Below are 12,717 nucleotides of genomic sequence, written 5' to 3'. Positions count from 1 at the left end.
AGTTAGTACAGAATGTAGCAGCCAGGTTGGTCTCCGGGGTTGCCCGAAGAGATCATATTACACCCATTTTAAAAGAACTACACTGGCTGCCAAGAAGTTTCCGGGCGAAATGACCACTTGGTGCTAGTTATTCCCAATAAAGCCCTAAACATCTTTGGCTTTGGTCCTTGGTCCTTAAAAACATTCCTGTTTAGTCAGGCTTTTAGTTTATAGTTTTAAAGCTTCTGTTTTCATTTTTATTGTGTTTTAAATTGTTTTAATTATTTTAATGTTTTCATGGTTTTATTTTGTGAACCGCCCAGGGACTTTTTGTATGGGGCGGTATATAAATGTACTAAATAAAATAAATAAACTAGAAGATGGCTGAAGAGATCTGCTGACATCGTTACTAACAAAGCATGTACACGTTGGGGTGTGCAGAACCAGTTCAAATCTAACTGAGTTTTGTTTGAACCAGCATCTGCATGGCATAGGTCATGCCCAGGCCATGCAGAGGACCATTGTGCAGGCGTGGCTGCCTCTAAAATGGCTGCCACACCGGGGGAAAAGGCCAGAACAGGCTGAAGAATGCCTGAACGGAGCCATTTTTGAGAGAAGGCTGGCAGGGGGAGGGGGAACCTCTGCAGGACACACACACACTGCCTCGGAGAAGTACCCTGGAGGGGGTAAGTTGTTTTTTTTTTTTAAAATTAATTTAAAGAACATTTTTAGTAAAAGGTCCGCAACCGCCGCCCCCATAAGCCGGCGGGGTGGGGTGGTGGTTTCGGTCCAAAGTCAAGCCAAACCAGGGCTGGTCGGCTCAACCCCGAACCTTCGAATCGAACTGGTTCGACATCGAACTGGTTTGCATATCCCTAGTGAGGACTGGCCTTTATAAGCAAAGGGGTGGGGGAATCCTTTAAGAGTGTTCTAAAGGCAGCCGTGGGGGGGGGGCAGTGGTGAGAGAGCACAGCAGATCCTCTGTGACAGCAGATCCTCTAAGCTCTCCTTCCCAGCAGTGTTAGAAGCTGGCAGCAGGTTCCGGCCTCCATGGTTGTGTGGAGGCCATTTGTGTGACCTCTGTGCATGCGAGGAGGCCATTTGCGAGACCATGCAAATGGCCTCTGTGCATCCACAGAGGCCAGAACTGGGCCACCACCGGACAGCTGGGGGGGGGAGTGCTTGCGGAGCTTAGTGGAGTCGCCACCACTGCAGAAGCCGCTAAGGTGTCCCTCAACCCCAGCCCTTAGAACACTCTTAAAGGATTCCCCCACCCCTTTACTCATAAAGGAGAATCCTCACCAGATTCCCATTTACAAGCATAGCCCTTGAACCAGCTCACAGACCTGCGGTTCAGTTTGAATTCAAACCAAACTGCCTGGACTATTTCCATGCACACCCCTAGTCACGTCAAAGACCTGCGGGAACATGATGGAAGCCCTCACACAGCTCCCCCTTGTCCTCTGAATGCACACTAACTCAACATAATTAGGGATGTGCCCAAACCAGTACGGCAGTCCTTTTTCAGACTGCCGAACTGGTTTGGAAGTCTGGGGCCACGGGGGTTAGCCCTGCCAGTGCTGTTCCCAAAATCGCTGCACAGGGCGGCAGCGTACCTTCTTGTCACATGCGCACGCACACCGGCCACTTCCGGTCTGACGCTGACCGGGGCAGCAAGGAGGTACACTGCCACCCTGTGCAGCAATTTTGGGCACAGCACCAAGGCAGGGGAAATGCAGCAGCGGGGTGAGGTGGGGTGTAAGGGTACCCTCCCGGTCCCTTAAAGGTAAACCCACCCTCCCCACCACCACCACTGAAACATCAGTTGAACATTTTGGGCACATCCCTAATTGGAGTTCCAAGTGCTCCCTGCATGGAAGAATGGCTGCCCAAGATCAGAAACACTTCACTGGGTTTCTAATCTTGCAGAACTCTTCCAGTTCCTGGGGAGCACTTGGAACTCTAACGGCTCTTGCACAACAGTGTGCAAGCAGAGGGAAAGGGAGAGTTAAACAAGGACTCCCATCAGACCCCTGCAGTCCCTTGCTTCATTGGTCAGGATGTCAGCCACTGCATTTAATGCAATGGTATATTCCCAGTGGAGAAAATCAAGGGTCATATCTGGTCTCCATATTCTAAAGGTCATGCATGCTATTTCTCCTATTCAACTGCAAGGAAAACTGTGGCACCATCATGTGTGAAAATCATTCCAATGGTCTCTTCTCTTACAGCTTTTCACTACGTCTTTCAAATGTGTCATCATAGCAAACTAGACACTCATGTGGCTTTTGCATATCACAAACCTTGGGTACAATGTTTTCCCCAAGACCCATGTAGGAATAATGTCATATTATCCCTACATGGGTGCTGGAAAACGACCCTAGGAAAACCAGAAGCTTCAAGTACAGGGCACCTGAGCCAAAGCAAGCATTTCCTTCCCCGCTTCTAATTTCCTAGAAGTCTGTGCTTTTCTTGGCCTCAGTCTTCAATTTCCTCACAGTACTATAACTGCATTCTTTAAGAACAGGGCAAAAGCTTCGTTTTCTCATACAGTCTTTTAAAAGTCCAGTTTCTGCTACTGCAGTTTTAAATTATAGCTGTTTAAAAATATATATATAGAAGCATCACCCATTTACAGAAACAATCATATAAATAATTTTCTATTGCAAAACCTAACACACCTGCACAGCTGAAGAGTGCCCAATCAAATCTCCAGTAAGTTCCAAGGAGTAAATAGTGGTGCTCTCTGGTGCCTTCTTAGCTGTGTGGTTGGCTTGCTTGTTTGCCCTTCCAAATCCCCAAATACTAAAAAAACCTAGAACACAAAAAGAAGAAAATCACACGCCCTGAGATCTTGTTTTGCAGTGTCCGCCTAAACAGAAGAGTAAAATGACCTTGCCTATAGCAGCTTACGTGCAAGGAAAAGATACTGTCATTACACAAACTCCGCCGGTTATCAACACATGAGCCACAGCAGCATCGAAACCAGGCTATATAGTCTGGAGGAGGCTATATCGTAAAGTGCTTTTTTCCTCTAGCGGGTTCAGTAATTTGCATATAAAAAATTTGCTTGGCTGCCTACGCAAACTGAAAAGCTTCCTTTTGCTTTCTGTCTCATTTGAAACTTTCACACATATGAAGCATACAGCAGGAGGGGCATTTTAGTGTTGTGTACAGAAAAAAGTGCTTAGGACAGGCTATGGAGATTGCCAACTGTTCCATTCTTCTGCTGCAGTGTTTATACAACTCATTCGTCCTTTAGAGATACAGACCTGATGGAACAGGCTCAGCTGTAAGTTGCTGTTTTTCTCGTAACTCCCATATGCGAACACTGCCATCTTCTGAACAGGAGATTAATTGCCTATTAAATACACAAACAATGTTCACATTAACAGAACATAATGTAGGTTTCCTCTAGAACTGCTTTTCATGGGACATCTTCTGTTTAAGCCACTTTGGACACTTTTAATAAGGACAGTTGGCAGAAGCCAGAATGGAGTGAGAGCATCACAGTTCAGCACCTCCTCTTACATCTTTTTGGCTCCAGGCCACAACCAATTTCCCAGGCACCTTGCCGGACATTTTAATGTGACTTTCTTGTTTTTAAGACTAAATCAAAAAATCATTTTTATTATGGACACAGACCAGAACAAAGTACAGGGGGTGATACAGTGCAAAGCATAGTCTATAACGATACATTAAAAGGCATAGGGAAACATTAAAAAGCATAAAAGGGCATAAAATAGCATTTAAAAAGGCATACATAAAAGGTACATAAGGCATAAAAAGGGATAAAAGGCTAAGTGATAAGGCCATGTTCCAGTGGGACTATATATTTATATAGGAAAAGTGTGAGGCTGTAGCAAAACAAACAAACAAAAAGGTGGGAGGAGCATATGTCCTTCAGGTGGTGAGCTGTTGGATGAGCGCATTGTAGCACGTAGGAGCCAAACTCGAGGACACACTAAAGCTGATTGGAAAAACTGCCGATCAGCATCCGACGGATTTTGGACCACGCAGAACCTGGCAACACTGTAATCGTGGGCTTGGAGTCAGAGAGCAGCATAGATACATAGATATGGCTCAAATGTCCTGGGTACTTGCCTAGCAATGGATGCATGAAGGAGGAGCTAATGTCTCTGTAATACAAACAGTGAAGTAGGACGTGCTCAGTTGTTTCAATCTGCCCGGAGCCACAAGGGCATTGTCGCTCTGCGAGTGGAATCTTTCTGAAACAGCCTTCAAGCACAGCTGAAGGGAAGGCATGACAACGTGCCAAGGTGACACCCTCCTATGTTTTGGGACTTCCAATTGAATAAGATAGGCTGCCAGGCAGGGTAAATGTGTAAGACCTTCACTGATGAAAAAGTTCGGGACCCTGCTTAGATCGGTTTGGTGCTGTATGTCCATTATACACTGTTTGATAGAAGCTTTGGCCTGGTCGTAGCCCATGTTAAGTAGAATCAAGCGGGAGAGGCCCAAGGATGCTATTTTTTCTCAACTGACTGCTTCCATTTAGATTGGTAATCATCACATAAGGTGGGGGGGGGGAGAGACCAGAAAGGATAGTCTGAGCTAACAGCTGAGCATGGCCACTCCACTTTGATCAGGCCTGTCTCCAAGCGCAGAGTGGCATTAGACACACATCTTGGTACTTGGAGGACTGCCCACAGGAATTTGGATTGCATGCGTTCCAGTGGAAAGGACCCAGCTGGGTGCCATAGAGAAGCTGGGCTAATGGTTTGGCAACGAACAGTTCCTGCAAGGGCCACAGGTACATAATGGCCTCCTCTTGTATGTGATGGGGTGGATGAGGGATAACAAACTGAGACTGAATCCAGATAAGAAGGAGGCACTTCTTGTGCAGAGTCAGAACTCAGGAGATGATTTTGATCTGCAAGTTCTGGATGGGGTCGCACTTCCCCAGAAGGAACAGGTACACAGTCTGGGGGTGCTTCTGGAACCACACCTCTCCCTGGTGTCCAGGCTGAGGCCATAGCCAGAGGTGCTTCATATCAGCTTTGGCTGATACACCAGCTGCATCCGTTTCTTGAGATGAACTACCTCAGAACTGTGGTACATATGCTGGTAACCTCCAGACTTGACTACTGCAATGTGCCCTATGTGGGGCTGCTTTTGTACATAGTCCAGAAGCTGCAGTTGGTACAGAATTAATAAATTTCTTTTTAAAGAAAAGGGGGGAAAGAAGTTATTTCTGTTGAATGTACTTTACTCAGAATGGTTGGATTTCTTTGCTAATTCTACATCAAAATCACAATATTACCCTCAAAAAGGACAATTCAGGCTAAAGATCAGACATACCACACTGCCAAGGAAATTACATATGGCAAAGGTATGGCGTGGTTGAAATGTTTTGTATAGAAAGGCTGAAAGGGTGTGGTGGGAGAGATGAACAAGCATTAAACAACATTTAGGTAAGGCTTTACAGGTTTCCCCCCCCGATGTGTGTGTGCGTGCGCACGCACACACACACACGTTTTTAGTGCATGAAAAATGTAGTGTAACTTGCACCTGTTTGGAACTTTTGTAATGTGCAGGACAGTGGAGTCATGAGCAGTCTTCTGGAAGGCAATCACACGCTTCATTTGAAGGTTATACACGTATATGCCCTTTCCAACAGCAGCAAACACACACTGGAAAGAAAATTCAATAGAACATCTTAACAAAACAGACATAACACTATTATTTTGTGTAATGGATTTCCAGTAAGACTGTGACACTGTTACCTTTCAATCTAAACCAAATGACTGGAAAGTAAGAGGTGCACTTTTACTTAAACTATAATTACTACTATAATCACTAAAACATTTCTTTTGTTATGCCTCAGTTCATATAAATACTACAATCCAACGGCCAGGATATCTGATAAGACACCAACTAAGACACTTATTTTCATCCCAAACCCTTTTCAGTCCTTCAGGAAATTTGTAAAACCCCTTTTGTTTTGCCAAGCTTTGGTTGTTGAATGTGGCAAGTTTTACAATATGTTGATCATCCTCCACAGACTGAATTTTAATATCTTCTTAATGTCAATGGTTTTTTGTTATGTTTTCTGGTAGTTTAGGTGTATACTGTGTATTTATGATAGAGTTTTTATGGCGTCATAATGTGGTGAAATGACTTGATTAGCAAGCCAGAGGTTGCCAGTTCAAATCCCCCACTGGTATGTTTCCAAGACTATGGGAAACACCTTTATCGGGCAGCAGCAATATAGGAAGATGCTGAAAGGCATCATCTCATACTGCACGGGAGATGGCAATGGTAAACCCCTCCTGTATTCTACCAAAGAAAACCACTGGGTTCTGTGGTCGCCAAGAGTTGACACCAACTCAACGGCACACTTTACTTTTAATGTGGTGGACGACCTTGTAGGCAAATAAGCAGTCTGTAAATACAAAAAATTACTAGAGAACTGAATACAATTAGCTACAATATAAAAACTCAAGAGCATGATAAATAACCATGTATGAATAAAGATCAAAGGGCACAATGGTAGTTTGGCAGATCTTTTTATACAATTTAAAAGTTTTTTTACCTCATCATCTGAAGCTAAATGTTGAATTGAAACTTCTTGTTGGCTGTGTGATAGTTTTATTTCTTGTTGCGGGTCCACATGAAGAGATGCATCCCAGTTGCATTCATATGCCTGTATTGTCCAGTCCAATGCATCCCAGACTATCAGCTCACCCACATGAGAGCCAGTTGCAAAAGTCAGATCTAGACACCAAAATATTATCCCATAAACAACAACCTACTCCAACTTAAAACAGGTTTCTAAAGTTGAGCATAAGAAAAACTATTGCACACTTTAAAACCACTTCGTATACAGTATATATGATGCTAATTTATCAAAAAGCTGCGTGCATGTCTTGTTTAAATAAACAGCATTTCAGAGTTCTCTTTCATGTTAAGGGGCATCAGCAAGAGACCTTCCTAATGGACTGTGCTAGAAGCACAGGCTGACATCCTACACAGTCTTACAAGGGCCAAGCAAGAGCTCTGGCCTTGCAAGGAGCCAGTCAACCAACTGTGATGAAGCTTAGCTCACAGCCCAGGCAGAGGGGGAAGCAATTCTCACTTTGCTCCCCTCTCAACAAAAGTCCTTTTTGCAGGTCCATGAGTGCAGCACAATTGTTGTGTATTCCTGGATACAAAAAATGGCTTTTGTGAGGAGCAGAGAGAAGCAAAAATCATTTGGTTACTGCAGGTTAGTGGCTGAAAACTGGCAATGCTCGGGCCACCCATGGCCTGCTGATGGGAAACCGTGGAAGCAACCTCAGCCTCTCCTGGTGTTGCTTCCTTGACTCCTTTGCTGTTGATTCACCACTTTGTCTTTCCTCCCTTGCTTCCCCCTCCTGGTCTCTGAAGCGGGGAAAATTACTGGATGCAAAAGCCCCACATTCTCTCAGAAGAATACAAAGGCCAAGAAACAGGCCTCCCAACCAGATAAGAACATTACACCAGCCTTTTTTAAAAGTCTACATAAAATGGACTAGCTACAGAAACATTTGTAAACCTGCCTGAGCATTCCTATGGAAGCCATTTGTGGCCTGGAAGAAATGCGAAACTTCCCTGCCTGAGTGCCTGGCGGCCATTCTTTCTCACCACAGAGGACAGGCAAACAACTATTTACAAGCCTGCATAAACACCAGCTAGCTTGTAGCTGGCAACTGCAGAAGAGAGCCAAATATACAAGAACACATCCAAGAAAACACCAGCACAGCAGAAGACTGCACACTTTCTGCTGCACTGCAGAGCCATCCACTGCCTCGGATGATGCATGGGAGAGGAGGAAGGGACATCTCCACCAACTACAAGCCACAGTTTGTATGTATGTATGTATGTATTTGAGTTATATACTGCCTGACTTCAGAGGCTCCAGGCGGTTCACAAAAACAAAGACAAACAAGACCAGCTATTAAAACAAGAATTAAAAGAAGTCTCATTGAGAAATTACAACAATTAAAAATTTAAAACTCAGAAATTACTAAAAGCCTGGCTAAAAAATGTGTCTTAAGGGCTCTTTTGGTAAAGATGTTAAACTACGAATGTCTATAGGGAGCGCATTCCACAGCCTAGGAATGACTAGAGAAGGCCTGCTCCCGAGTTACCGCCAGATGAGCTGGCAGTATATGGAGACGGACCTCTCTTGATGATCTTAATGTGCGGTGGGGATCATGCAGAAGCAGGCGCTCTCCCTCCGCCCTCCACCTTCCCAAAAGCTTATCAGCACTGCCAGAATTGACAGCACTGATCATATTGTACATGTTATGTGTGAGGTAGGAACATAGGAAGCTGCTTTATATGGAGTCAGACCATTGGCCCATCTAGCTCACTATTGTCTACACTAGGGTTTCTCAACGTGTGGGTCCCCAGATGTTATTGGACTTCAACTCCCATAATCCCCAGCCCCAGTGGCCTTTGGTTGGGAATTCTGGGAGTTGAAGTCCAATTACATCTGGGGACCCACACGTTGAGAATCCCTGGTCTACACCAGGGCTGCTCAACTCCGGCCGTCCTGCAGATGTTGGCCTATAACTCCCATAATCCCTGGCTATTGGCCACTGTGGCTGGGGATAATGGGAGTTGCAGTCCAAAAACAGCTGGGGGGCCTAAGTTGAGTAGGCCTGGTCTACACTGACTGGCAGCAGCTCTCCAAGGTTACAGGCAGGAGTCTTTTCCAGACCTACCTGGAGATGCTGGGGACTGAAAGCTGGGCTTCTGCAAGGGCAAGTCTTGCCTCACTAACCTTCTGGAGTTCTTTGAGAGTGTCAACAGGTATATGGATAAAGGTGATCCGACTTACATAGTATACTTGGACTTCCAAAAAAGCTTTTGGCAAAATTCCCCACCAAAGGCTCTTGAGTAAACTTAACAGTCATGGGACAAGGGGGCAGGATCACGTGTGGATCAGTAACTGGTTGAAGGACAGGAAACAAAGGGTAGGAATAAATGGACAGTTCACTAAATGGAGGTAGGTAGGAAGTGGGGTCCCACAGGGATCAGTACTGGGACCAGTGCTCTTTAACTTGTTCATAAATAATCTAGAAGTTGGGGTAAGCAGTGAAGTGGTCAAATTTGCAGATGACACTAAACTATTTAGGGTAGTGAAATCCACAACAGATTGTGAGGAGCTGCAATGTGAGGAGCTGCAAAAAGATCTCTCCAAACTGGGGGAGTAGGCGACAAAAATGATGCATATTGGGGCCAAAAACTCCAACTTCACATATACACTGATGGGATCTGAGCTATCAGTGACTGACAAGGAGAGGAATCTTGGGGTCGTAGTGGACAGCTCATTGAAAGTGTTGTCGCAGTGTGCAGCAGCTGTGAAAAAGGCTAATTCCATGCTAAGGGTCATTAGGAAGGGGATAGAAAATAAAAATGCTAATATTATAATGCCCTTATACATATCTATGGTGCGGCCACATCTGGAGTACTGCATACAGCTTTGGTCACCATATCTTAAGAAAGATATTGTAGAACTGGAATAGGTGCAGAAGAGGGCAACCAAGATGATCAGGGGCCAGGAGAACCTTCCTTAAGAGGCTAGGCTACAGCAACTGGGGCTCTTTATCTTGGAAAAGAGGCAACTAAGGGGAGACATGCTCAAGATGTATAAAATTATGCATGGAGAGGAAAGGGTGGCCAGAGAGAAAAATTTCTCTCTCTCTCTCTCTCTCTCTCTCTCTCTCTCTCACACACACACACACACACACACACACACACACACACACACACCACTAGAATCAGGGGTCATCCCATGAAACTGAAGGTCAGGAAATTTAGGACCGACAAGAGGAAGTACTTTTTCACACAGCACATAATTAATCTATGGAATTCTTTGCCATGGGAAGTGGTGATGGCCACCAGCTTGGATGGCTTTAAAAGGGTCTTAGACAGATTCATGGAGGACAAGTCTATCAATGGCTACTAGTCTGATTGTTGTGGGCCACTTCCAGCCTCAGAGGCACGATGGTCTCAATACCAGTTGCAGGGGAGCAACAGCAGGAGAGAGGGCATGCCCTCACCTCGTGCCTGTGGGCTCCCCAGAAGCATCTGGTGGGCCACTGTGTGAAACAAGATGCTGGACTAGATAGGCTTTGGGCCTGATCCAGCAGGGCTGTTCTTATACAAAACAGATGCTCAACCACTGAGCTACAGCCCCATCCCCCATCTTCTGGGTAAGTATGGTAAATGCTGTTCAGCCCATCGCAGTCTTTCATACCGGTGTTGGAGACAATCAATGCACAGAATTCTTACTCTACACCTGGACTGCTATCTTCTCTGGACTCTGGTTATGAATTCTACCGCAAGGACTTGGTTTTCAAAATTAAACAAGGAAGGTGTTACAGATTCTCAATCAAGAGAGTTACTATGCAGAACTGTGATTTTTTATATAGGCACGTGTACATTAAGTTGAAATCAGTAAGCTGAACCATGTGCATGAATGGTTCCATAGCAGATTTATTCAAGGCAAATGCAGATGCATTTAAAACATTCTGAGGGGCTGCCAAGTCTGTGATACAAGTGGACTGGCAGCTTTTCAAGCAAAACCTTCTAACTAAACATTTTAGTTATGCTTGGGAAGCAACAAATCAACTTTGCGACTGACAAGGGATAAAACTGGCAACAGTCTTACCACTGACACTGACCAACGACAGGATATTATCTTGATGATCAAGAAGGCGTTTCACTTCACAGACATCCCATTCAGTTCCATCTCTGGAAGTTTTCAGCCTAAGAATTACTTAGAAGAAAAAGGTAGACAACGTTTCTAAAAACATCTTGATACATGTGAGAGTACATTCTATTTATCAGCAAGCAAAAAGAGGACCTCCTGATGCAGAGGTCCTCACGGGCTGATCAGCACTGTCATCTCAGATGACGCTGGATCACCTAAGGGGTGGAGGGGAGGGGAGGTGGTAAAAAGCTGCATTCCTTAACTCTGCAAGACTTGTAAACCAAGAAGAGGGTGTTCTGGGATGAAAATTTTAGAAATCAGGGTTTGGAAATCTTTTAAACCTTTGCCTAAAGGTTTGACCCCTTAGAAGGGGATGTAGCTAAGAGGTTGTAAAGCAAAAAAGATTGCAACTAAGGGTGTTACACTGATGGAACCGCTCTGCAAATCTGCAGGCTGCTAATCCTTGCACTGTAGCATCACAAGGGACTGGGCCACACGATCACACAGTGTAGGGCTTGATACTGCAAACAACTGGGCAGAAGAGAGGTAGGGAGCAGGAGGGAAGAAAGGCAGATCTCAGTTTACTCCTTTTATTGAAGCAACACTGCAGTCCAAACATGAATGACAAGCAAAATCACACCATTATAGCTCCAGAGAATACACATACACATGGAACAATGCAGGTTGGAGAACAGCCATAGCCCAGCATCAGGCATATCGAAGATGTAGCAGAGAAGCACAGTTGACAAATCAAGACATGCAACCTACCTACGGCTGTTTCACTCTACTCCAATACCCATGGAATTGTGTACAAAAAGTACACACCTGTTCACCTCCACCCCTTTCAGTGTTCCCTCTAACAGAGATTCCCAGATGATGTTGACTACAACTCCCAGTGTCCCCAGCCTTTGCTTGGGGATTATGGGAGTTATAGTCAACATCTATTAATCCCTGTTAGAGGGAACACTGACCTCTTTGTGCCTGGATCTCTTCCCAAGACAAAAGTATAACTTGCAACAATCAGACTACAACCAAGCAATAAAACCTACATTTTTCATTGAAATCATTATGGAGAAAATGAAAAACTTGTAACCATATAGTCAACCAGGGGTCCTGGTAAAAATCCCTCTCTAGATCTGATAGCCAATCGAAGGCTCACATCCAAACTAACAGTGCTGACACTATTTGGGGGAGGGGGTGATTTTCATTTTTCTCCCCTTCCCGCTGAAGCCCACTGTGCCTCTAACAAATATGTCCCCGAGAATCATTCCTCCTTCACAGCAGCAGCGCTGCATTAATCTGGATGTTAGCCAAAGTTTACAGAAATGACCTTCATTATTTTTCAAGCATGGGTCACTTTGGCAAAAACTTTCAGATTGAGAGCCATTTCCCACTATGCTGACCTCTGTAAGTGCTGCACTTTCCCCAGCACCAGGAAAGCGCTGGGAAGAACTATATTTCCCAGAAATCTGTGTGCACCTTCTAAGATGGCACTGGGGCTTGAAAGGGCTCTAATTATCTTAAAGCTCCCCAGCACCAGGGTGGGCTGAACTTTTAAGATACCCAGAGCTCTGTCAAGCCACAGTGCCATCTTAGAACTGCTGCAAAGTATAGTTTCCCAATAGAGCACTACAGGGGGTTGTCACTGGCTCCTGGCCTTGCAATGAATGACATATAGCAATATGCAATCCACCAGAGTATAGCCGGCCATAGTTCAGGGCAGGTGGATGGGAGAGTAATCATGCTCTACTATCCAACTTAAATATTCCAGGAGCAAAATCCAGGCAAGTCCTAGTTGCCATGTCTAGTTGTCCAGGCCAATGCCTCAGCATGCCATCAGCTAAGAAGCAGGATGTCCCAGAGGGCAGTGGTACAGTCAGCCAGTTTTGCCATGTGCCGCATGGGAGCCACAGCTGTGCTGACTCTTTTCAACAGCAAAACACAGAAGTTCCACTGGAGGCAAGGAATGATACCAAGTGATACCAAGTCAAATCAGGAGCATCTCTAACAGACTACTGGATCAAGCACTAAAT

General features: G+C 45.0%; 1 protein-coding gene across 3 annotated transcripts in view; it reads right to left on the bottom strand.

Annotated features, from left to right (window-relative positions):
* The window catches only part of WDR41 (WD repeat domain 41), a 42,613-nt gene that overhangs the window by 3,369 nt on the left and 26,527 nt on the right, over positions 1-12,717 (bottom strand). For all 3 annotated transcript variants that reach the window (XM_053300018.1, XM_053300020.1, XM_053300019.1), the window contains exons 8-12: positions 10,643-10,750; positions 6,536-6,717; positions 5,512-5,633; positions 3,252-3,340; positions 2,661-2,794 (exon numbers count right to left, since the gene is read on the bottom strand). In XM_053300018.1, the coding sequence (XP_053155993.1) occupies positions 2,661-2,794; positions 3,252-3,340; positions 5,512-5,633; positions 6,536-6,717; positions 10,643-10,750 (635 nt within the window). The remainder of the gene's footprint in view (positions 1-2,660; positions 2,795-3,251; positions 3,341-5,511; positions 5,634-6,535; positions 6,718-10,642; positions 10,751-12,717) is intronic.

Source organism: Hemicordylus capensis, chromosome 2 (genome assembly GCF_027244095.1).
Source record: "Hemicordylus capensis ecotype Gifberg chromosome 2, rHemCap1.1.pri, whole genome shotgun sequence".
In the NCBI taxonomy this organism is placed as follows: domain Eukaryota; kingdom Metazoa; phylum Chordata; class Lepidosauria; order Squamata; family Cordylidae; genus Hemicordylus; species Hemicordylus capensis.
The sequence above is the reverse complement of the archived record's forward strand: the minus strand, read 5'-3'. Positions and strand labels throughout refer to the sequence as shown.